At 43.1% G+C, this 23,899-nt stretch overlaps 1 protein-coding gene across 1 annotated transcript in view; it reads right to left on the minus strand.

Moving 5' to 3' along the window:
• The window catches only part of znf385c (zinc finger protein 385C), a gene marked incomplete at its 3' end in the record, with an annotated part of 155,742 nt that overhangs the window by 96,349 nt on the left and 35,494 nt on the right, over positions 1 to 23,899 (minus strand). Inside the window, 1 exon segment of the mRNA XM_080511423.1 lies at positions 12,164 to 12,493. Within this exon segment, the coding sequence (XP_080367549.1) occupies positions 12,164 to 12,493 (330 nt within the window).

Raw genomic sequence — 23,899 nt, forward strand, 5'->3', positions numbered from 1 at the left:
CTGGGTTCTCTTTTATGTTCAAAAACAAGAATTGTTGTTAACGATAAGGTATGAGTAGAATTTAAATCCATCTTACTCCCACATGGTTGCAGGATGCTGGAACCAAGAGCTGAAATACCACATGAATGTTGTGGGAGGGTCCCAAAAAATTCAATGTCGGGACACAGATGCTGCTGTAATTCCCAACGACGACTAGAGCCTAAAGCAGAGTATATCTGTAGACACATATAGAAACCCAAAGAAAATTGAGACGATTACTCTTCCCGCTTAGTATTTCCTTGTATTATGGTACGTGATGAGAACACATGTGAAGACATAACACAAAGGATGCATAAGAATGTTCAGAGAGAGAGAGAGAGAGAGTGTCATTCCATCCTGCTGGGGGGGATAATAAATATGAAAATCTAGAGGAAGCATAAAAATAAATGCAGATGTGCAAATGCAATCATGCAGAAAACCCATGCTTTTAATCCAATTCCTCACGCTTTATTAAAACAGAGTCAGAGAGAAGAAAATAAATACGTTGGACGAAGAACACTGAGACAAAAGGAAAGTGAGACGTAGAGGAGGAGGAGGAGGCGGAGGCGGAGGAGGAGGAGGAGGAGGAGGAGGAGGAGGAGGAGGAGGAGGAGGAGAAGAAGAAGAAGAAGAAGAAGAAGAAGAAGAAGAAGAAGAAGAAGAAGAAGAAGAAGAAGAAGAAGAAGAAGAAGAAGAAGAAGAAGAAGAAGAAGAAGAAGAAGAAGAAGAAGCAGCAGCTCTCTATCACATGATATTGTTTGCCTCAGATGTCAAACAAGACAAGGAAAAAAAAAAAAGATGTTTACTGGACACGTTAATTTCCAAAGCAAAAAAAAAAGATTGCCACAAAATGTAAACAACGGCCGCCTGTCAGATGTACAGATCCTCAGGCATCACTGGGTTACATCAGGCCAGGCGGCTGTACCTTCTACCAATCTCCTCCACCCTCCCATCACTATTTGATCAACCGAGCTGATTTATAGCAGGAGTCAATTCAACCGTGTGTGTGTGTGTGAGAGAGAGAGAGAGAGAGAGAGAGAGAGAGAGAGAGAGAGAGAGAGAGAGAGAGAGAGAGAGAGAGAGAGAGAGAGAGAGAGAGAGAGAGAGAGAGAGAGAGAGAGAGAGAGAGAGAGAGAGAGAGAGAGAGAGAGAGAGAGAGAGAGAGAGAGAGACGTACGAGGAAGTGTGCACTTGCACCTCAGCTGGGGAGAAGAGTAGGTTTGTTCATATTTTGGTTCATGCCCTTGGCCAAAATTAATACTGGTGCTAATTATAAAGGATTAAGACATAAGTCCCTCCAAGGACCTGGTATTTTCCACTTCATTTGGGGGGTAAGAACTGCAGGATCGGAGCAGGCAGCGCTTCACGCTCATGCGGAGGCACACACGCCTCACAGCAAACGTGCGAGTGTGTGCACATGCATGACAGAAATCACGCACGGCGAAGACGAGGAGTCGAGCGAAGATATTAAAGGCAACTACAATTTCATAAACGTCACGCAAGTTAAAGTATTAGCGAGAGTGAGGGAGCTGAAGTTTGGATTAGAGTCAGACTCGTGTCTCGTCTGACACTCGTGGGCCGTCCCAGTTAAAACACCATAAGCTACTTTTGGGTGGAGAAATAAAAAAACAAAAAAAACAACAACTTATCATTGTGTCAGTGGGAAGCAGCAGATTGTGTATTTTGTTTAGTTTCAGTGTGTTACTCATCAGATTCATTCCCGTTGCATTGTCTTGCCGTCTGCCTCGCCCCTCCGACCGTCTGCAGCGCTTCTTCTTTTTTTTTTTTTATCTCCAAGGCAACCTGAGTGCACGACTCCAGCCTCTGATTAACAGTAACTCAGCACTTTACACCATCAGACACCGACAGCTGCATTTAGCCTGTCTCCAAACCTGAAGGAAAGTGACAGTAGATCTCAGACAGGCGCAGGGCCGTCATATCTTTGATCGTGGCTTCAGGTCTGTGGTCGTGCAATGAGAGGGTTCAAGCACAGACGCTTCAAACAACCAACGATAAATACAGTCGGAATTGCAATCAAAGCGACGCCAGCATTGAACCAAAACAATAGTTTAGTCCGTGCCGACTTTTTCTCCTCAACAGAGACGTTACTCCAAAATGCAGATTGACTATCTGTTGCCTGCATTGATTTATTTAAGGCAGATGTCAACAAGACTAAGCGATACGCATCCCGCAACTCTAAAACTGTACAGGCAACGTTTTGACTTTTGATCGCGTGTTTAGTTTACGCCATAGAAGGGTTGTCCATGCCGTTGTTGGGGGCCACTCAACCTCATGGAAGGGGGGGAGGGGAGACCACGTTTTGAGAACAAAGGACCACATGCCTACAACTGAAAAAGTCTGCCATTGGTCACGTGATCACCCCCTGGACCCCCCCGTCCAAGGTGCAATACTAGAGGCCAACGGCAGGGGGAGCCTGAGAGCTCCCTCACCAGCTGGAAGGTCCAGGGCGGGCCCTCCGTCAGGATTGGTCCACATGACCCAGAGCCGACCGGTAACACGAAACCACAACAAGAGGTATAAAACACCCCCGCCGGGGTGATTTCTGCCTCTCCAATGTTGAAACCTGCGTAAAGACGGACGCATCCGTTTCGCACGGAGACGAAGTGCCACGTGTGCCCGCTGACCGGCCCGGAGTTCCACACCCGGCCGGACGAGCCGACAACCACCGTGGAACTACGTCTACTTTTCCCTTTTTCCTTTTTTTTCCTTCTTCACCGGAGTCCGAGTGTGCAGCTGCCAGCGCACCGTCCTCCCGCATGCAGACCTGAAGCCGCTTCTTCTCCCCCTCCTCAAAAGAAGCGCTTGATCATCCTCGGATCATCCTGTGGACATTTTTCCTTGTCCACAGACCAGTTTTAGCTTGTTTTACCTGGGACGCCAGAGAAAACAAACTCGCAGCCGGGAAATCAACGGATTTTCACCGGCCGCCGGCAGCACGTTCACCCTCATCAAACTGAGTAAGGCTTAGAGTCTGGGCAGATAATGAGAATAACGTGACTGTAATATTGCTGTGTGTTTATTATTGTGTTGAAGTCAGGGACGCCGATCCCTGTTTCCAACCAATCTGTGTCTGCGCGTTGGATTTACATCCACGCGAACATTCTCTCTCTCTCGCTCTCTCTCTCAACTTGCACAGACCATTTCTAGACTGGAGTCCAAGACAGTGTGCAGAGCTGAACATATTCTGTCCACTGCCCTTCTCCCTCCCTCCTTTTCATTTTTCCTCTCCTCCTCATAAACGATCGCGTAAAAGCAGCCGCGCGCTGCTGCACCCGCTTCTGTGACCGTGTGTAGTTCACTGTCCCTGGGATTTCTCAGCCACGAGCCCCCAGGCGCGCTCCGAGCAGGCTCACGAGCCGTGCACGAGCACAGTGACGTCACGCTGTCCAGAAAGAGTGCGCCAAGCGCCTCTGGTGGCCGCGTTGGTGATTGCAATCTCTTGAAAGACCGCCACTCGGTGGACAAGTCGAGTCATTGCATTCTCCCTCCGTGCGCCGCCGCGCCCCTAGTGGTCGTTCCGGTTACTACCTCGAACTAGACGCCTGCCGCCATCTAGAGTCCGTTCGAGGTCATTACACCCACACACACTGACCCTCCAACGCCTGCCGCCACCTGGTGGACGTTCGTGGTCATTACACCCCACTCAGGCTTCCACACACTCACTCATACACACTCTCACACACATACACACACACACACACACACACACACCCTCTTTCTTTGTACATAGTGTTTGCTGTTTAATAGATTAGATCTTCGTGTTTGATTGTTTATTACTTAATTGTGTTGTTTTAATAAATGATTTATGAATTATTTTTGAATAAATACTTTTTGTTAATAAACGCATTTTAACTGAATTGATCGATTCTTGGTTATCATTGTGTATTTATTGTTGACAATTCACTGGTTTGTAACAGTCTGTGCTCGAATCTCACACCTTCCTTGTTATTTAATATTGTTATATTTACACAGAAATATTAACTTTACTTAAATAACCCTTTTTGACAAACGAGACTGAAATTTGGTATTAGCTATTTCCAGCTTAGCTGGTGGTGCCCCGATTTAATTATTATTTGATAAATAACCAATTTATGCAAATTAATAATTTTTATTAATAAATTATTTTTGATAATTTATTAACTTTTGAGTAATTACTCAATTACTCTAGGAGTTGCTGATGAGTAACTAACCGTTTACTTCATTAGTAATTCCAATTTTTCCTAAATTACATTCAGTAATCTATTACTTTCAGTAATCCATTACTTACAGTAATTATTTATGCTAATTACCAACCATAAATCCCAACACCGTTCTTCCCGAACTATCCCCGAGCGGTGATGTGCACTGAACGCCTGTCAATAGCTTGTGCTAAATACAGGGTTCCTACACTTTTTCACCCTTTTAGTTTCGATGACTTTTCGCCAAATGTCCACGACCGAAACACAGCTTCACTGATATATATATATATATATATATATATATATATATAGCTCATTTTCAGCAGAATAAATCACAAAAATAATACTGGGTTTGTAAATCTCGGTGCAGGTGCAGATTCTGCATCACTCCATGTGAAACAAACTTAAACAGTTCCACAGCAAACTGACTGTAAACCTCAGTAACCAAACTCACACTAAACTTGGTCGTCGAGTTGCAGCATCTTCATCGGATGTATTCGATACGCCAGCGTTCACAAACCGATGGGAACTGCGTCGCCACCACCATCAGCCACTCTTTCATGCTTTTTACCCCACTTTTATGTGGTCACACACTGGGAATGTCAAAAGATTTATCATCACGCACAACTTGGATCGTTGTCTTTTGCCCGCCATGACTGGTATTTTAAAAACCACTGGTCACTGAAGCTGCACTTCGCTGGGATGGCACAGCTCATTCTACCGTTGCTCCCTGCGGTGGCGTACCTACCCTCCTCTAACTACTGCGCAGGTGCCAAATTTGCTTATATTTGCTTTTAATTCTTAGTTTTCACATTTTAATTTCATGTTGGCCGCCGCATGTGCAGAAGTGAAAATCACCAGAGGCGCAAATATCATGACCGATGACAATTAATTATATTTGAAAATAATGATGAATAATTTCACCTACTCTAGTTATTATGGAACCTCCATTTCCATAACTTAAAAAAATACGTATAAATGTCTAACTTTTCTGTGTTTTTCACGACTGTGAGAACCCCGTTATTAAAGGAGTCATATGTAACACCTGTGAGGATGAATGTTGATAAGCAAACAATATCCATGAGCAATATTGAAGCACAGCTACTGGAGTCACTGAGGGCTGTTATGTATAGATCAGAATCCAGGTGAACGTTAAGCAAGATCATCCTCAGGAGACAAATATAGTAAAAAGAGATTAAATGAGAAAAAAACAAACATCTATACAACACTTGAAGTTTGGCTGTGAGCACATCAGCTTGCATCTAAATTACTGGTTAGAAGCAAAATGAAGAAATTGGTAAAACTGTCCTTTGCAACCCTTTCATAAGAAGTTTTCGCCACAGATGATGAACACATTTGTCAAATACACAATTATGTCCCGATATCTGGAAAACGTCGACGCTGCGCGGGTTCCTTCTCGGGCTGTAAACCTCCGGCGGTGTCATTGAAATATTACAAGCAATGTGGTTGTTTTTCTCTGTGGACAGAATGAAATATGGCCAACATTAGCGCTCATGAAAGAACTGTGATACGTGAAAAATGAAGTTGTCATCAAATTTAAAAGGTAAGAATACTTTCCATCTTGTGTCTACCGATAAACTAAACATATATTCGGTGATCTGTGCCAAGTAAAAATGGTTATTGGAGTATTTCCACATAATTCCGCCTCGTTTTTGAAAAACTGTCAAATGTCTAATGAACTGGTTGACTCCTATTTCCGATAATGAATGTGAATGCAGCATTACTGGGTGTTTCCACTGCAGCAGTGGGGTGGTGGGATTACTTATGCAAAATAATAATCAAACCTGGAACACAACCAAGTGTTTTAACCACAATTGTGTAATTTTAAAGACTTAAATATTTCTTTTATCATTCCCAACAGTGAATTTTCGCAGTCACTTCATAGAAATGTTTTAATTTGCAACTGCAATTCAACTTGTTCAAGGAATAAGCGTAAATGTAAGCACGATACTTACACATGACTCATGAGAATTGAGAAACTACAAACAAAAAGCATCAACAGAACAGCAGGCTCTCAACAAGCTGAAACGCCACATATGTGCTCAATTTTCTCTAATTAAAAATGCTCAATGAGCGATTTCATATAGTTAGACTCAGACGTTTATGTGTCGTGAAAGGACAATACGAGAAGCTGTGAAAGGTATTTCAAATGTGTGTAAGTGCCACGGGTTACCTTGTGCTGTAGCAGGACTTGGCGAACCATTCACTCTGCAGGGAACGAGTGTTCAAAGTGGCCGTTCAGTAGAAGACGACTTTTCTTTTTTATATATCTTTGTCCATGTGTATTTGTTATTTATTGGTTTGTATGTATGTATGTATTTTAACTACTTTTCACTAAAACCATTTACCTGAATTGGATGAACGGTTCAGGGATGATTTGTCATCAGATTTTGGGCGTGAACAAATCGTGTAAGATATTTATTCAATTAAAGACATGCTGAAGCTCGGCGGCGCCTGCTAGCACACTGCTAACACACTGCTAACACCCCCCCTTCTCCACTTTCGGCCAATCGGCCTCCAGCAAGTCCAACAAAAGAATGGGAACCAACAGAACATCGTTTAACCGTAACGTGACAACAACATGAAGCAATTCTAACGACCATGACAAATGATGGAAAGTGCGGCGGACCAAAGAACATTGGAATCTGGTTTCCATGGTGATGGATACGGCGTTGGCGAAGGCGTGTGCTCCACCGAGTGCCGGTTCTAGTTTCACATACACATTGCTAGTCCAGTGGCAGAATTTCTGCCTTTTAGCATCTATATATTATTGGATTCATGCCATGATCTATGTCCCATATTGGAGCAGGAGACCAGAAGAACTGAAGCCATCCAGCTCCTGTCCACTGCTGTAAATGCAGATTTCCCATTTTGTATTCCTACACTTTAAATTTAATTCGTAGGACATAATTTCGATCTTTTTCTGCAAGTATCTTGTGTTATATTGTCCTTCTCAGGAACAAGGGGAAATCTCTTAATCATGAACCCATTCATCTTGCAGTATCCAGTCCACATGTCCAGCATCCACCACAGAAGGAGGGGTGGAGATAAAGAATGGAGAGATACGGGGAAGAAAGCGAGAGGGAGAAACACACGCCGGCATGGAGCCGATTCGCTGGGAGTAAAGCACAAACGCCACAGTTTAAATCGGCTCATTTACTCTCTATTTATAAAATTAAAATCTATACCAGGCGCAGAATGGGGTATATGTGGGCTGACATACATAACAGATGCACCGAAGCATGCAGTATGTTTCCAAAACAGGAGATTTTACCATTTAAAAAAATAAAAAAATAAAATCTAAAAATATCTGAACCAGACAAGCGGGATGCACACATACATAACACAGGCCCACAAACAAGAGCGGAGAAGCTGCGGTGGAGATGAGGACACAGCAGGGCTGGCTGCCTGGGGGAGTCAGCAGAAGGTGAGCAGAGATAAGGCTGCGTGATTGTGACTGCGTGTCAGAGAGAATCTGCACAACACAACAGTTCAGCATGCCCTGCACCGCCCACACACACACACACACACACACACACACACACACACACACACACACACACACACACACACACACACACACACACACACACACACACACACACACACACACACACACACACACACACACACACACACACACACACACACACACACACACACACACACACACACACACACACACACACACACACACACTTTTTTTTTATATGCAGTCTGCATCACCTGCAGCAGTGCACCAAAACAGAATTTAGACTCCAACAACACACGGCTCGTGTGCATGACAAAGTTTGCACTGTAAAATTTCACAAGTTCGCTCCACGCCGGCTCATGTGCTGCATTTTAATGCCATCACACCTAAAGAAGAAGAAGAAGAAGAAGAAAAAAACTAAAACTAAACAAAAACAAAACAAAACAGGAAACAGCCAAGGCAAACGATCCGTTTCCAAATATCTTCCATTTAAGTCACATATAAACAGTGGAGATTACATCTGGTTGCAAGGTGACTGCTGACGCGTGTGCCTCGAATTGATTGGTTTGTAATCATCTAAAGCCAACTACAGGTTTCCAGCCACTGCATATCTATGAACTGACGCCTACGGAATGAAAAAAAAAAAAAAAGAAAGGAGAGGTGAATTCACAAAAACAAGCTTTGTGGAACACTCAATTTGCCAGACGAAAAAAAACAACAGTCGTTAGAAAGCAAAAATCCCATCGATTGTTCTGCTGAGTCAAGAGAAATATTGAGAGCCGATTACAACTTACCCTGGGCTCACACTCAGGCAGACACACTTGCAAATTCTGCTCATAAATAATACACTTTTTTTTTTTTTTTTTAAGTATTCATGTCTTTTCAGGCCCAAACAAACATCGGATCCCAAAACAAAACTAGAATTAAAGATGAGGAAGTTTCCTCACTGAAGTAGGACCTTACAGAAAGCAGAAGGTTTGATGCCAGGCCTTGGAAAAACTGTTTATTGTTGAATAGAATAGAATAGAATAGAATAGAATAGAATAGAATAGAATAGAATAGAATAGAATAGAATAGAATAGAATAGAATAGCTTTAGAATCCCATAAAGTATTGTCACATAGCTCCACACAGAAAAGAGCTCAGAATAAATAACATTGAATTTAAAATAATAACATGACAGAATGAAGTTAAATAAGTAATATTACATCTTAATATATACAAGGCTAAGTGGTGACTGGTATTGATTCCCCCTCAGAGCCACCCACCTTGCCAGCTTCCCCATTATAATATTATTAATGTTATTTTTAATGGCTGGTTGGATGTAAAGGCAATAAAACACTGAATATAGAGAGTATGCAGGTGTTTTCTATATACTCTGCCACTTTCCCAACTGTTACACTTGTGATGTTCTTGTGACACTTTAGTTTAAATGTCCAATTGGTCAATATTATACTTACAGTAAATTTACCACTAGAAATGTGTGTCTTAATGAAACAAACCACGGTTTTATTCTCTTTTAAATTGTGATTTGAGGATTGAAATACTCATCCTAGAAAAATACGTCTCCCTGACCGCTTGGTGTTTCTGGAGGATATGTTTCTCCAAAGCTCTCTGGACCCTCAAACATAATAGTTTATAATGATTCGAAGGCTAATTAAAAACAAAGTCGCAGCTTTTGTTGAGACTTACATACTTTAGTATGTCTCATGGTGGTCTTGCATAATCCGATGTGGGATGTACTGAAAGAAATGAGAAACTGATTCCAGGCGGACATTATTGTACCAGTGAAATGATGCAATAGTTCTTGTACTCTGAAGTGTGTGTGACTGATGTGTTTTGTTCAAGGACTCTTATGTATCAAAAGAGGTAAAAACTGAATCTTTATCTGAGTAATAAATAATTTGAAACCCTGACCAACATAACTGCTATGAATTCATTGAGCATATCTTTTAAAGAAGCTCCCAAAAATAAAGGCGCGCTTGAATGGTCATGCTCATCTCACTTCACTGTGATAATAAAATTACTCGACTTGTCGACTCAAGTGACGAGTGATGGGAAACGGGTCTGAAATGTCCATCCATGCTCAACTCCACATCCTTAAACCGCTCTCTTCCTATATTCCATGTCTATTCCTACAACTTTGTTTAATAAAATGCTCTACAATTGTAATTGCTGGTGCTATCAGGTTACCCTGCTACGTTACTTTTGCCATATCAAACGGTGCCAGATGTCTGACGAATCAATCGGCACCTGAGAGCAGTTTGGAACTTTGCATCCAATAGAAATTCTTGAGCAGCACTGGGTTTGGAAATCAGCCCAGGCGTTTCTGTTGCTGCAGTCTTTCCTAAAGGTTCCCAGCAGCATCAACTCCTCGTCAATAGTAAAGCGCCTTTTCTGTTTTAGTGATGCGGTTATCAACTAAAAACGAGGCTCTCAGTGCCGACGCACTTACTGAAGTGGTGGCCTTCAAAAACTCTTTCAAGAAAACTCCAGACTTTGCTTTTTAAAGCAGAGTGCCTGGTCTCAGGGTGGTGAAGTAGGTTTGATCAGATAGAGTCACAACATAACATCGAGAAAAATAACAGAACAGACTAGACTAGACTAGACTAGACTAGACTAGACTAGACTAGAATAGAATAGAATAGAATAGAATAGAATAGAATAGAATAGAATAGAATAGAACAGCTCTGTTGATCCCAAAGGTAGTACGTGCCACATTGCGGCGCTCTGTCCACCGAGTGTTTTGCTCAAAGACACTTCAACATGTGAACCGTAATGATTGGGGATCAAACCTACAATCATTGAAGAACGAACCACGGCCGCCCCGAAAGCAGAACTCTCTCGAATGTAGTTTCCGTTTTGGTGGCGGGCTGACTCAAGAGCCGCCGGTCGCAGCCGTGAAAATGGCCGCCAATATGGCCCCGTGCATGATTGCCGACACTTTGTTTCCAAAGCGCCACAGTGCCACCGTCAGTGGGGAGGGCGACCGTAGCAATGCGTGACACGCAGTGGCATAATACCACGTAATCCAACAAGTTGTTAATTTGTGTGACTGTGAGACTCCGTGTCCAACAGATAAAGGCGGAGATTTCAACACAGAAACAACCTGCATAGTTTTTTTTTTACTTAAGTTAAAATCATTATAGCTCTAATGTACCGGTACCAAATGATCCATGGCCTGAATGGTTGGAGACGCCTGCTCTAATGTTAAGCTCCACTGTAATGGTGTTAATGGGGGGGGGGGGGGGGGTCCCCCAGAGTCTGGAGGGATTCCCAGAGACAAAAGCTGTTGCTGTAATATTATGCCCATTTTCCAGCATCACATTGATGAATTTTCCAAGAAGTTAATTCATCAGCTGAAGCAAGTGTCTTTAAAAGAAACAACTTTTTCATTGATTTTCAATAAGCAGAACAATGTGGCTGCAATTGCTACAAGGGAAAACCTCAAACGCACGTGTATCTATACCAATGATCACGCAAAGCCTTTCGACGGGTGTGTGTGTGTGTGTGTGTGTGTGTGTGTGTGTGTGTGTGTGTGTGTGTGTGTGTGTGTGTGTGTGTGTGTGTGTGTGTGTGTGTGTGTGTGTGTGATCCTTGATTGCCTACTTAACTTCCACCACAGAAACCTGCTGTGCTCAAACACAACCATCATGTTTCACCCAGTCACCGGCGAGATGAGCAGCCTTGTGCGACCGCGGCCCCTCTTGTCTTTTCAAGACAGATCAACCTGCAGCTGCACACAGACGGTACACGAGTATTTCACGTGTTCTTCCTTGTAACGTGGCCGCCATCAGCCCGCATCTTTGTGCGTTTTAATTGCTTTGTGTCGTCGGTTACATAGTCTTTGGGCGAGGCTGGAAAAAAACCCACCAGAAGATAGAAGGAACAAGTCAAAGCTAAGCGAGGAGCTGATTTCCCTGTAGCCGAGCGCTAAACACGGCGGTGTCTGGAATGACAATATGTCCGACTTGACTCCGGCCGCTTCGCTCCCAGAAACGCAACCATCAAACACAACCAGCACTTAATTAGCTTCCCGCTCGCCGACTTCCCTCAGCTCGGCTTCACCGGGGCATGTGTGTGTGTGTGTGTGTGTGTGTGTGTGTGTGTGTGTGTGTGTGTGTGTGTGTGTGTGTGTGTGTGTGTGTGTGTGGTGTGTGTGTGTGTGTGTGTGTGTGTGTGTGTGTATACCCCCAGCCCAAGGCTCTGTCTCAACACATTTCAGCAAATAGAATCCAATTTGTTTGACTCCTATTGAATACAAGTACCGGGGAATGGCGCGGGGAGGCTGGTGACCATGTGCTGTGAACACACTGGGATTCTGTTAATCTGCGTGACTCCATTGTTGTGAGACACCATCAGAAAAAAATCCAGCAGCACAATTTTTCTTCTTCATCCCACGTTCTGCATTTGTATCTCGTTTTGCGAGTGTAAACAAAGGACTGGAGGCCTACCTGTGCTGCTTGGCGTCTTGCCATTGCTGAGCTGCTTGAGTCTCTTCTGGTGGGATTTTCCATTGTAGTGGATCTGGGCCTGTGCGGCAGAGTTCAGTTGGATGTTGCAGACTTCACACAGCGTGTAGCTCCACTGCTTCCTCTCCCGTTTGGGCCGGTGGGTTGCAGGATGCAGGGCGCCCCCTGCTGACTGCTCCTCCGACACGACGCGCTCGTCCTGGGTGTCGCAGCAGGACCTGCCGTCCGCCGGTAGTCCCGGCCCGGCGCCGAGATCCCGCCGGTCTGGCTCGGCGTTTGGAAGAGGCGATGGGCTGAACGGACGTTTCATAGCTGAAGATAGAAGGAGAACGCGATTAACACTGAAGAAAGGGGAAAAAGGGGGCAATATTCTTGGGAGACGTCTCTTTTTAAGTGTTGACATGTAAAACAAAGCAAGAAAAGCTCATTGAGCCAGTGAGCCTTGCGCATGGAGCTATCATGCTTCCCAGCCTGGGTTAGCCGGGCTCAACAAGCACACAACAGCCACCCTGTGGAAGCCTGATAGCAGTAGAGGACACTGAGACAGAAACACTGCGCATTCTCAGAGCACTGTGGAGGACTGTGTGGAGTTTGACCCCCCCCCCCCCCCCCCCCCCCCCGACCCCGAGCTCCCCGAACACACCGACATCCTGGTACGGATGAAGACGAGGACATGAGGAAACCCTAATCAAAGGCTAAACACACACACTGCAGAGCAGCCAGACCGAGCCGTGGTGGTCCAGGGGGGTGCCGAGAGGCCTCCACTTGGGGGAGACAGAGTGCTGCAGAGCGGCTCTCTGAGGAACAGCGAGGCGCTTCTGTCAAGCTGTTTTTCACTCGTGGATGAGTCCTTCGCCTGCTCGCCAGCCCTGCCAGCCAAAAAGCTGCGGCGGGAGCTGCACTGCCCTCGGTGGAGGATCTGAGCCAAGCAGCGTCTGAATCAGACAGGCAGACTGAGGAGTGTAGGAGCTTAAGAAGCAAGGTTCCTGTTAGAACAGCGGGATTATAGGCACAGGAGCTATCGCTGGAAACAGTACAACGCCTTAAAAATACCATGGTGCGGTAATAAGGAGACAATTCATTGGTTCCCCATTTACTCTGCAGCAAAACTGCGATATTTCCAACAAAATGAAACGTGAGAACAAGCCACTGCCATCATAGCAGGATTTCCAGGGAAAGCACTGTGGTCACAGAAGAAGGAGCTTTTTCAGTCAGTGAGAAGAACTGTTTGTTTTTATATGCAGCTACTATCCTCATAAATAAATAAAAAGGTAGTCTACAGTAACTCTAAAGGGTTGAGACATCAGCATTGAGGGGGGAAAAAAAAACAAAAAAAGCAAAATAGTCCCTGAAACACACACAGCTGTGCATATCTGCTGCTGGCATTTTGCCTTTCCCGCGAGTTATTTAGGTAAATACACAAACCGCTGAGATGCTGAGACATGCATACACACCCAAACACACACATTCATAAACAGAGGCGAAAGTAAAGATAGTCTGTGGCGCGTGCACACACACACACACACACACACACACACACACACACACACACACACACACACACACACACACACACACACACACACACACACACACACACACACACACACACACACACACACACACACACACACACACACACACACACACACACAACCTCCCGTCACTCCTGCCAAACCACTGAGCTCGTTGGCTCAAATTAGCCGACTTGGAAAAAAACAAAAACAAAAGCTGCAATAAGGACCTGCACAACATAATGTACAAACCGATGTACATGTTTTTTTCCTTCAACAACACACAGAAAGTTTTTGTTATTATAATTTTTTTTACAGTAATGAAAACTGCTGCAATCAAAACCTTTTCAAAACCTTTTCTAGGAGAATCCTATTTTTTGACACTGCGTCAAGACCATCACAAAGATATAAGGAATCAGAGAGCTTCAAACCTCTCGGTGTCTAACGTCTCAGCTGACCTCATCTGGATGATAAAAACTACTGTCAGCTAAAGGAGGCTTGTTGGAGCCCAATATGTAGTAACGATCCAAATTGTTAGAAAATATCATACAATAAAACCCCAAACGTAATAACAAGTTGATAGTGTAACAAAAGTGCTGAACCCAAAATATAATTAAACTTTTTTTTTTTTAACAAAACTGAAAATGTAATAACTGGTCAATAAATTCCTAAATTTAACAGATGTGGGTTTATGACATTAGCCTCCTGTGTTGATGAAAACACAGGAGAACAATCAAAATTTCCCGTTTTTGGGTGCGCCCTCTTGTGGGTGATTCTGGTTTGAACAAAGAACCCAAAAGAAAACCTAAAAAAAACCCCTTTCAACTGAGGTCCATTAGGCAGCTCTGCTCTGGCACATGGCACCACGAGAGGAAGTACTTCCCCCTCTTCCCATAGATGGGCGTGTGTGGGGGCGGAGCAAGTCCAGCTGACACAGACGCAGCAGATTCTGAATGTAGCTCCTATGATCCAATATTAATTAAGGAAACTCAAGGGAACGCTGGATTTGGGGGGGAAAAACTTTGCATAGAACGTTTTTGGACCAACGAGACCATGTGAAAAGCTGGATAATATGACTCCTTTAAGCTCCAGAACAACTCAGACTGTGTCAGAAAGAGGATCCACGGTAAAAATGGTGTCAATTACATGATTTACGTGATCTGCTGTGGCGACCCGCAGATGAAATGCACTCCTTCTAGGGCTGCTCGATTATGGAAGAAAATCATAATCACGATTTTTCTGGGCAATATTGAAATCACGATTATGTCTTTGAATTTGGAACAGCATTTATTTATCATGTTTAAAAAAAAAAAAAAAAAAAAAAGCCACGAGGTCGAAAGGTAAAAAGGAAAAAAAAAGGAATAGAAAACCAACCAGCTCTCAGAGCGTTTCCTACAAGGGGTCAGCGGCGGCACAGCATTTACAAAGAGGCACATGTAAAGTGAGCGGCGGACAGACTGATAGAGGGAGAACAAAGGTTCTGGTCTAATTGGCATCATCAAAGTGTCATTACTTTGATCACGAATGTATTGTCATTACTGTAACTACAGAGTCGGCCCAAGGTCTTTGAAACTCCACGTCTTTGTGTCCAGTGCATCAGTGCTCATTATGTAAAGTCCGGCTGATGGTCCTCTAATGAGCGCAATTATGCAGGAATCAGCGCGGCACTTATTGAAGGAGATAGCTGGACTGTAATGCGGCTCTGCACAAGTCGAAAGGTGGGACAGAGTGTTTGCAGTCCTATCGCCCCGGCGCCGGAGTAAATAAAGAGCAGTGGCGCATAAACTGATGTGTTTTCTCTAATCTTTGCTTGGCAGAGCGAGGGGAGGGCGTTTGGTCATGGTGTGTTTAAGCGTGTGTCTGTGTGTGTGCTGTCGTGTCCCAGCAGATACAAAATGAAAATGGCGCCATAACGCGGCACGCCGGTGTCGTCACGGAGGTCGGAGTTGGTGAGCGTGTGCACACGTGCAGGAAGAAACACATACTTCTAATGTGTCAGAGATAAAAGAACAAGAATATGGAGCGAAAGGGAAAGTGGAAGGAGCAGGAGACGACTGTGAAGAAAGACGTTGTGACGAACAAGTACAAATAAAGCAAACACGGTTTAACACATATTCAAAATACGCCGCAAAGGTGTGCAGCACTTCACGGTCAGTTTTGCACAAGTGCGTAAAAATGTGTACTGCACGGTAACTTCTTTAAAAAGTAGTGGTCGCTTGCATACTAAATTAGGATCAGTTGAAATTAAGTGTCTCACAGCACTGGACAAATCCTTTCAATGTATATTTCTAATGTGGCAAAGGGGAACATTTCAAAATAAAAATAAAAAAACTGTCTCGGGAACACAATGTCTCTCACAGTTATTACGAGGGGGCTTGAAAAACATCGATCTTCTAAAGCTTAAAACACACAAGCAAACAATTTTAGTGCAATCATTTGGAATGTGTGATCCCGTTTCATGGTCTTAAATGTGTTAGAACTGAGAACATTGTTTTCTACAAGTTGATTTAAGCGTGCTTGGGTTTTGATTGGACCGTTTCTTTGTTACATGCATTGACGTGAATAATCTCAGCGACTGGTGAATGCATGGCATGTATAGAGAAAACAAAAGGAATTACAATCACTGAGGTCAAAACGCTGGCAGCCCCGTCAGCCCTAATCATTTTCAGTTATTTTTCTAAGCCGTATTTGAGCCAGCGATGGCAAATGCCCTTGATGCTATTTCTGAATAATACCCACATCCACACCCACACACACACACACACATCCACACCCACACCCACACCGGCCCACATTGGCCTTGTTCACATTTCTCCACATATTCGACTGGGGAACTGCCCAGAAGGAGTAACCACAGACTTTGGGAGAGGTTCCATACAACACTAGTTATATTTAGCCGGACAGACCCGGGCTCAGCCACAGTCGCAACATAAACACACACAGTCACTCGGCCGCGCGTAGTTTTTATTAGTCTTTATTCTCCTGGAATGCAAATGGACTGAATGGGAATGTGTCCAAAACGCTAAGAAGTGTTTATTTTACAACGTGCTTTGGCTTGAGCCCCTCGTCACTTTGCTCCAGCAAACATTTGACACGATCGGTGCCCCGGACAGAGACAAGCTGCGCTTTAAAGTCGCAGCCATATTTGGAGGATGCGCCGTGTTGAAGCGGCTGGAACAAATCGAATCATTTTCTTAATGAGCGGTCACGCCCATCCCAGGAGGCGTCCGCCGGGCCGATGCGTCGCACGAAAAAGCGGGGCGGCCCGAGAGCCGAGCGCGCGGGATTCCAGATTTGTACGGTGGCCTGGAAGCGCAGAAAAACTAAAGTGTAGCGTTTTGTGGATTTTGCTGTTGATCTTAAGCGGCGACGTGGTTATTGTGTAGTAACTTCGGACACGTTGCACTCTGCAGACGACAGAGAAGCAGCACGACTGATGGAAACAGGAGGAAACGGATAAGAGGACGAAGGAGAAGCATGGAAGACGTGTCGCAAACCTCAAAGTGGCTTTTAAGAGGTGTCCTTCTCCGTCTGCACACAGTCTTCTGTCAAAAACAGACATTCTTCTGTCCAACACGGACGCGTCACTCCACTAATTGATGTTTGAAAGTGGGTGGACGCAAAACAAACAAACAAACGAAAAAAGCACACCACGGTGAATCAGCGGCACTCTGACGGCTCAGAATAGCTTTCAGTCTCTCGCATTGAGAAGGATGAGGAGAAATAATGTGGAGCAGACATTCGGTCACACATCAAAGTGTGTCTGCCCAGGGAAGATGACATCACGCCTTATTTCTTGTCATTTAAAAATTAAATATTGTTTCAATAAGGAAAAAAAGTGGTTTTCAAAATATTCTTATTCAAAATATAAGTCCATATATTGCTAATGAGCCTGAAAAGGTGAAGTAAAGTACGACAACAATATTAACCGTAATGACAATAATAAAGTTCTGCAACCTTCATGACCAAAATAGATGTTTTCTGTCACTTTTCATTAAAATAAAATTCCTCAACTTGTCCCGTTGAAGTGACGCAGCCCATACAGTTAAGTCTTATGCTGCGTTACCGTTTCATTATCGCAATTTAGAACAGTGACTTTTTATTGGATTTTATTTTAAGAGTGTCGAGCCTCGTTTTAAAAACAATTTTTAACAACTTTTTGTTTAATTCTCGCCGTTTCAAAGCAAATATCAGCATGCGATTGCAGGGGTGAAAATGCCACCTTGGAATTATACAACACCGTTAAAAAAAGTGCTCTTCAGACAGTGTTTTTAAACTAACGTCGAGTCATTTGACGGTATCAATATCCTGAAGACGGCATGAACATATATTAGCCCTTCCTCTTTCAATCTCGTACAAAGATCAATCAGAGATAAGACAAGAAGCAAGGGACAAAGGCCAGGCTGCAATTTAAATCCAAATAGAAACCGATTTAATTCAGACGTCTGTAGATTCATTGCAGTTGACAGAGGAGGAGACGGAATCAGGGCGTCTGCTTCAGGATGAAAACACTAATTGTGTATTTTACCTCTGAGTCACCAAGTTATCCATCCATTCCTCTTTCATACATCGAATGTAGGCCACATTAACACGCACCCGCATGCTTATAAAACCTGGAACAGTTCTTGTGTTTGGAGCCTCGCATTTACGGTTAAATACAGTCGACTTAAACAATGATTTATGAAAATCCGGCCTGAGTGAAGATTTATAAAAACTCCTGTGTCTCAGTTTGCATCTAAAGAGGGGAGGCGGAGAAAGCTTTATGCTTCTCTTTACACTGCCCCCTACAGGTTTGGCATGCTCATAGTAGCTCTGAACCAAACGTAGAGGGGGGAAATATCCGTTTTCATGTTAATAGAATATTAACATGTCAAATAATTAAGGGATTAGTAAACGTATAAAAAAAGTGAAGGGCTGGACAGTAAAAACAATTAACAAAGAAGCAATCAGCTGTTTCCTGTAAACAACCAGCCGCTGCTCCGTTGACGGTCGAGCCCGAGAGAATAAAACTCACCAACACATCGAGAAGAAAGAAACCAAAAGTGATGAAAACATGTTAAAAAGGGTGAATGAAAACAATTTTTTAGTTTTTTTTTTAAGTTTCATCAAACTTTTCTTAAACATGTTTTTAATTTTACGGAGAAATTAAACTAAGCAACCGACAATGTGGTGATTAACAGGGTTACACTTGTTTTACAATTTATAACATTCAAATTCACTCTTGTCATGCTTCTTCAAAGAAATACGAGTTTATATTGTACAAAAAAGTGCAAAAATAATCAAGAGTAAATTGCAGAAGTCCAACACAATGTGAAAAAAAAACAATGTTTATGTTTGCACTGCTTAATTTCAACTGTTTCTACACAACCCTCCGATTCCTCATCCACCTGACTCAGCAACAACTTGTCCTGATGAGAATCTGGCCTCCTCCCCTGCTGCTGCACAATATTCTCAATATCTATGTCAACTTCTGTGCATCCAATTTGCGCGGTCTGGAAAAGAGTTTCATCTGTCGGCCCGCTTCTCTCCTCAGATTCATTTTGCTTCATTGCACCATTCAATAAACACACATCAGCTCGACTGTGGAAAGTCAGAGAGCAGATGTACATACATATATATATTTATATTTTTACACATTCGATTGATAAAGCAATGCCACACACTCCTTTGTGTTCAGTCATAGTGAGGCTCAGCCGGCGCATTGATGCTGTTCTGCTTACAAACATCTCTAATGAGCTCCTTCGTGGCGGCGGTGTGGTTTACCGGGGCCTCGCCGGGGGAGAGTTGTAATTACTACGAGGATTTGATTGCGTTAACCTCATCCCTACCTGTCGTTAATGACGTTACTTCTGTAGGAGGAAATTCATTAGACACAGGGAGCCCAGCCAGTCTGCCATACATTCGCTTAGACGTACTGACAAATTGCCTGCTCAGTTGTAAACAAATGTGATTTAGTGAAGCTGGTGTTTGTGAAGCAAACACACAACATTCGACGTCTAGAAGGGGGGGAAAAAAAAAAAAGTCTGCCTCACCTACTCAACTTGACAAGAGTACAAAAAGGAGCTGCTTTAATCTGCAACATGTAGATCAGTTCCACTTCTTGTGGGAAAATATTAACAGTCTACAACAAGTGACAAAACACCGGCATGTCGGGGCCGAGGTGTCGTTAACATGCTCCAAAACAGAACTCGATTCATTACAATAATGTCATGTGCAATTCAGAGCCTTTTGCAAAAATATTACATTTTATTTATTTGGATGGAACAGTGCATAATAATGAATAACCACTTTACTGTAAATATGCCGGATTTAGCACCAAGGCTAATTTCCATCCGTTGTCCCACAAGAAACCACACAAGGTTCCAAACATATAAAAACAATATGGGAAAACAAAGATAAAATAATTCTTTCTAAGAAACTACCATAAAGTGCAAAACTGCTTAATCAGTAGTCTGACATAGGTAAAGTGCCATTTTTAAAAATATATATATATATTCTAAAAGGCATGATTGCACTAATGAGTTTGGTTGTTGATCAGTCATATCTTGTCCGGTTTTTTAAAACGGACAAAGGTGGAACTTCATTATACCTGTTGGATGTTTCTTTTTCTTGGTTTTAGAGAGGCTGACAGAATTTAAACACAAGGCAGAGTTCAGAGTTCAGGATGAAAATGTCTCAAGAACAAAATAGAACTACACTTCACATTTTGTTGGGCAGAGGCTCTTTCAGTACGTGGACTTCACATTTCCTGTTCACAGGAATTAACCAGACGTTTCCAACATGTAGCAAAAACCCAGACAATACAGGGCCTTCTTACGTTCCGGTTGTTTACTTTCATTTATTAATTATGTATTCCTTTTTGCGGTCCGGCAGTGAAGATAGAGAAAACAAAATAACGCATTGGGAACGAGATAATAAGTCGTTACCTCAAGTTAATAAAGCGAACGAGATCATTTAATTTGTGGCCACGAGACTGTAACTTATTCCCTCACGTTAACTTGAGGCAACGACTTATTATCTTGTTCCCTCGCATTATATTTTTTCCACTAATGTCACCTCCGTCCTTCTCTTATCTGCCGTTATGGACACTCTGAGAGCAAATGATGTGACACATGAGGTGTCGGTGTTTTCTAACTGAACATGAATTTAAAAACTCAAAAAGAGGGGACGTAAATCTCAGCAGCTCCAAAATCTGCCCTGCCGAAACATGCATCTCCCTCTTTACCATAAATGAATGAGCTTGGGGTGAATTGTTCAACATTTCAGCATTCCATTGTGAATTTCTGCTCTTTTCACGTCATTCCTGGAGGTGTCTGAATCAAACGCTTCAGCGTTGGGGGAGGAATGGAGGTGAACAATAGCTCGACGGCCGTTTCCGTGGCAACCCGAGTAAACACATGCTGTTTGACAACAAAAGTTCTCTTTCAGATGAAGCGCCATTAAAATGTACATTCTACTGCTGAGAAATCCAAGCTTTCTTTTGACAGCACTATGTAGTTTGAAGTTACTGATGATCCAAATCTCTCGGGGCGAACTGAACCACAAAACACAATAAAACACAGCCACTAATAGCACTGTAACACTAATATGAACCACAATAATGACATTTAAACTCTAAAAACCCTGACCTCCCTCACGGTGCATTGCAGAGCTCAATTACAGCCACAGATTGCTACAACATAATGCGAGGGAACGACATCATTTATTTCGCAGCCACGAGTTAAATGATCTTGTTCCCTCGCGTTTCTATAATTTTTTTTCTCTGTGGTCACTCGGGGGCTCCGTGGTTTCTCTTCCGATACAGATGTTAGGTTTGTTTTCCAAGTCAAATTATTCCATTTTTGTTTTTGTCGGGTCATGTTTAATAAAACGTACACGATTCACCCCATTGCCCTGGGCTCAATTCTTAATGTAAACATTAACATTTCTAATGACGCACCAAGTTAGAGTTGGTTTCTATGATTTACAGCACTAGTTCTCTGAGAATCTCGTCAACATTTAAGTAAAATTTACACCTCGACTGAAATATCATTAACTGAATTGGGCCCTTGTGAATGGAATTCCGACTCCATTTGGTAAATCTGAATCGATGCCCGGCTTTACGCACTGCAGGAAGTGGCCTCCAAGGAAGAAGGAAAGGCAGAGCTGTCCCAATAAACGCAGATAAAAGAGTGAGCGTGCTTCTACTGAAATGCTGTTTCAGCATCCTCTGGGACTCAGTGTCTGTCATTGCATGTGTGTGTGTGTATGTGTGTGTGTGTGTTTGTATATTGTGGTATCTAACAGCGAGTGTCCAACTGCATTATCCAGGGATCAGCTACGGTGTTGACGCTGGCATGCAAGCTGTCCTTGCCAATAAGCTGCCCGAGCATCCATCAGTCTGCGCGGCCAGCGCCGATAAGAGGAAGGATTACCCCCCCGGAGCTGAAAGCGCCCGTTATTTATGTTGCCATGTTACTCACAGTCATAACTGTTTTCAGTGATACAAGGAGCCTCGTAACAGATGGCGTGACTTCCACAGAGACCTGAAGTCAAACATCACAGCGTCACCGTTGGATTTACACGAAGCAAGAAAAATGGAAAGTGGGCTAAACTCACACAAGTGCATGTTTGAAACTGTTTTCTTTTACGCATTTATGCAAATGCCATATGTTTTCATTCTTAGGCGTCAAATATTTAGTGCAGTAAAGGGTGAAACATTGAATATTAATGCAGTATCATAAGGTTAATGGAATTGAGTTAGTGGAACTTTAGAAAAAGTTTGAAGCAAGACATTCATTCACATTATAAAAGGAACAAAGATTCATGATTCTTTCTGCAGATGCTTCAGCACAAGCCCATCCATTCATATAGGAGTCCAGGTAGGTCCCACCATGGACAAATATGGAAAAATACTAAATACTTTTCTCAAAAAAGAAAAAAAAAGGTCAATGTATTCACATTATTGTGAAGATTTTTCCTTTAATATAGCAAAAATCATGCGACAATCTTTTGTCTCACATCAAGTAATAATCCACATTTTCATATAAATAAATAGGAAGCACAACTATTTTTAATACTGGTCAGATATTTTTATTTGGAAATATTAAAATCTAGCCTGAAATGTGATAGGTTATGTTTTTTTTAATCCTACATCTTAATTGATCATTTTACCTTTATTACATGTATTTGTTGGTGGATTATGCATAATATACATTATAAAAACCCCTCTTAACCATTTTCCACAAAAAAAGGGGGGAAATCACCTGCTCCACTGATTTAAATTAATTCAAAATACTAGCAAGTCTCTAATATCTCTAACCAGTTACATTGAGTACAGTACTTCTACGGATGAGTGTACCTTTGCCTCGAAACATGCTTAAAAATGTGTTCGTAAGAAAATACAACCTGGCAATATCTTTTTTGTAAAAAAAAAAAAAAAAAAGATAATGGGACTTCAGTCGGAGAGGAAAAGCAGCACAAGCAGAGAACGGCGTTTGTAAAAAGACTGAATAACTTGCAGTGACGCAGACGACGCCTGCTGAGTCCATTTCGGTTGAACCTTCAAACACATTAACGGTGACCGGAGAGCTTCCACAGCACATCACCGACAACAAAGACACGCAAATGGCCCTTTATTTTCCCTCCCCGCCACGGTCGTGTTCCCCTCCGTCACGGCTCTCTGATCACCGCACTTCACCCCGTCGGCTCTCATTTCAAGAAAGCAAATAATCTAGCTCGACGCCGTCGAGACTCACCCGATCAGATCTTCTGGTTAACAGGTTCTTGGCAAGGTGTCGGGATCTAAGGCCTCAGATCGCATGGTCAGAGAACAAAGGGCCGCCGTTATTTCCCTGCTGGGTCAGAGCCTGATGTGGACGTGTGTCTGCAGGACTGTGTGTCAGGAAGTGTTGTCTGCAACACCTCTCTCTCTTTCTCGTCAGTGTGCGGTTCGGATTGCATTGCATCAAGCCGCTGAGCAGGTATAAGGAGTGACACCAGGTCCAGAATGTGTCCTTGTTAGTGTGTTGGGAAGTCGATTAATTGTTTCAATCCAAAACTGCCCAGACACGATGTGAAATCCTTAGTGAGTGGCAGATTGATGTTGGCTATATGAATGCTCTGATCTCCCAGCAGGAGGATATTGGGTGGGAAGTGAGAAGACGTGTGTGAGAAAGGTGGGGAATTGACAGATAAAATCCTTGTTTGGTTTGGGTTGGCGGTG

The sequence above is a fragment of the Blennius ocellaris genome (assembly GCF_963422515.1).
Source record: "Blennius ocellaris genome assembly, chromosome: 16".
In the NCBI taxonomy this organism is placed as follows: domain Eukaryota; kingdom Metazoa; phylum Chordata; class Actinopteri; order Blenniiformes; family Blenniidae; genus Blennius; species Blennius ocellaris.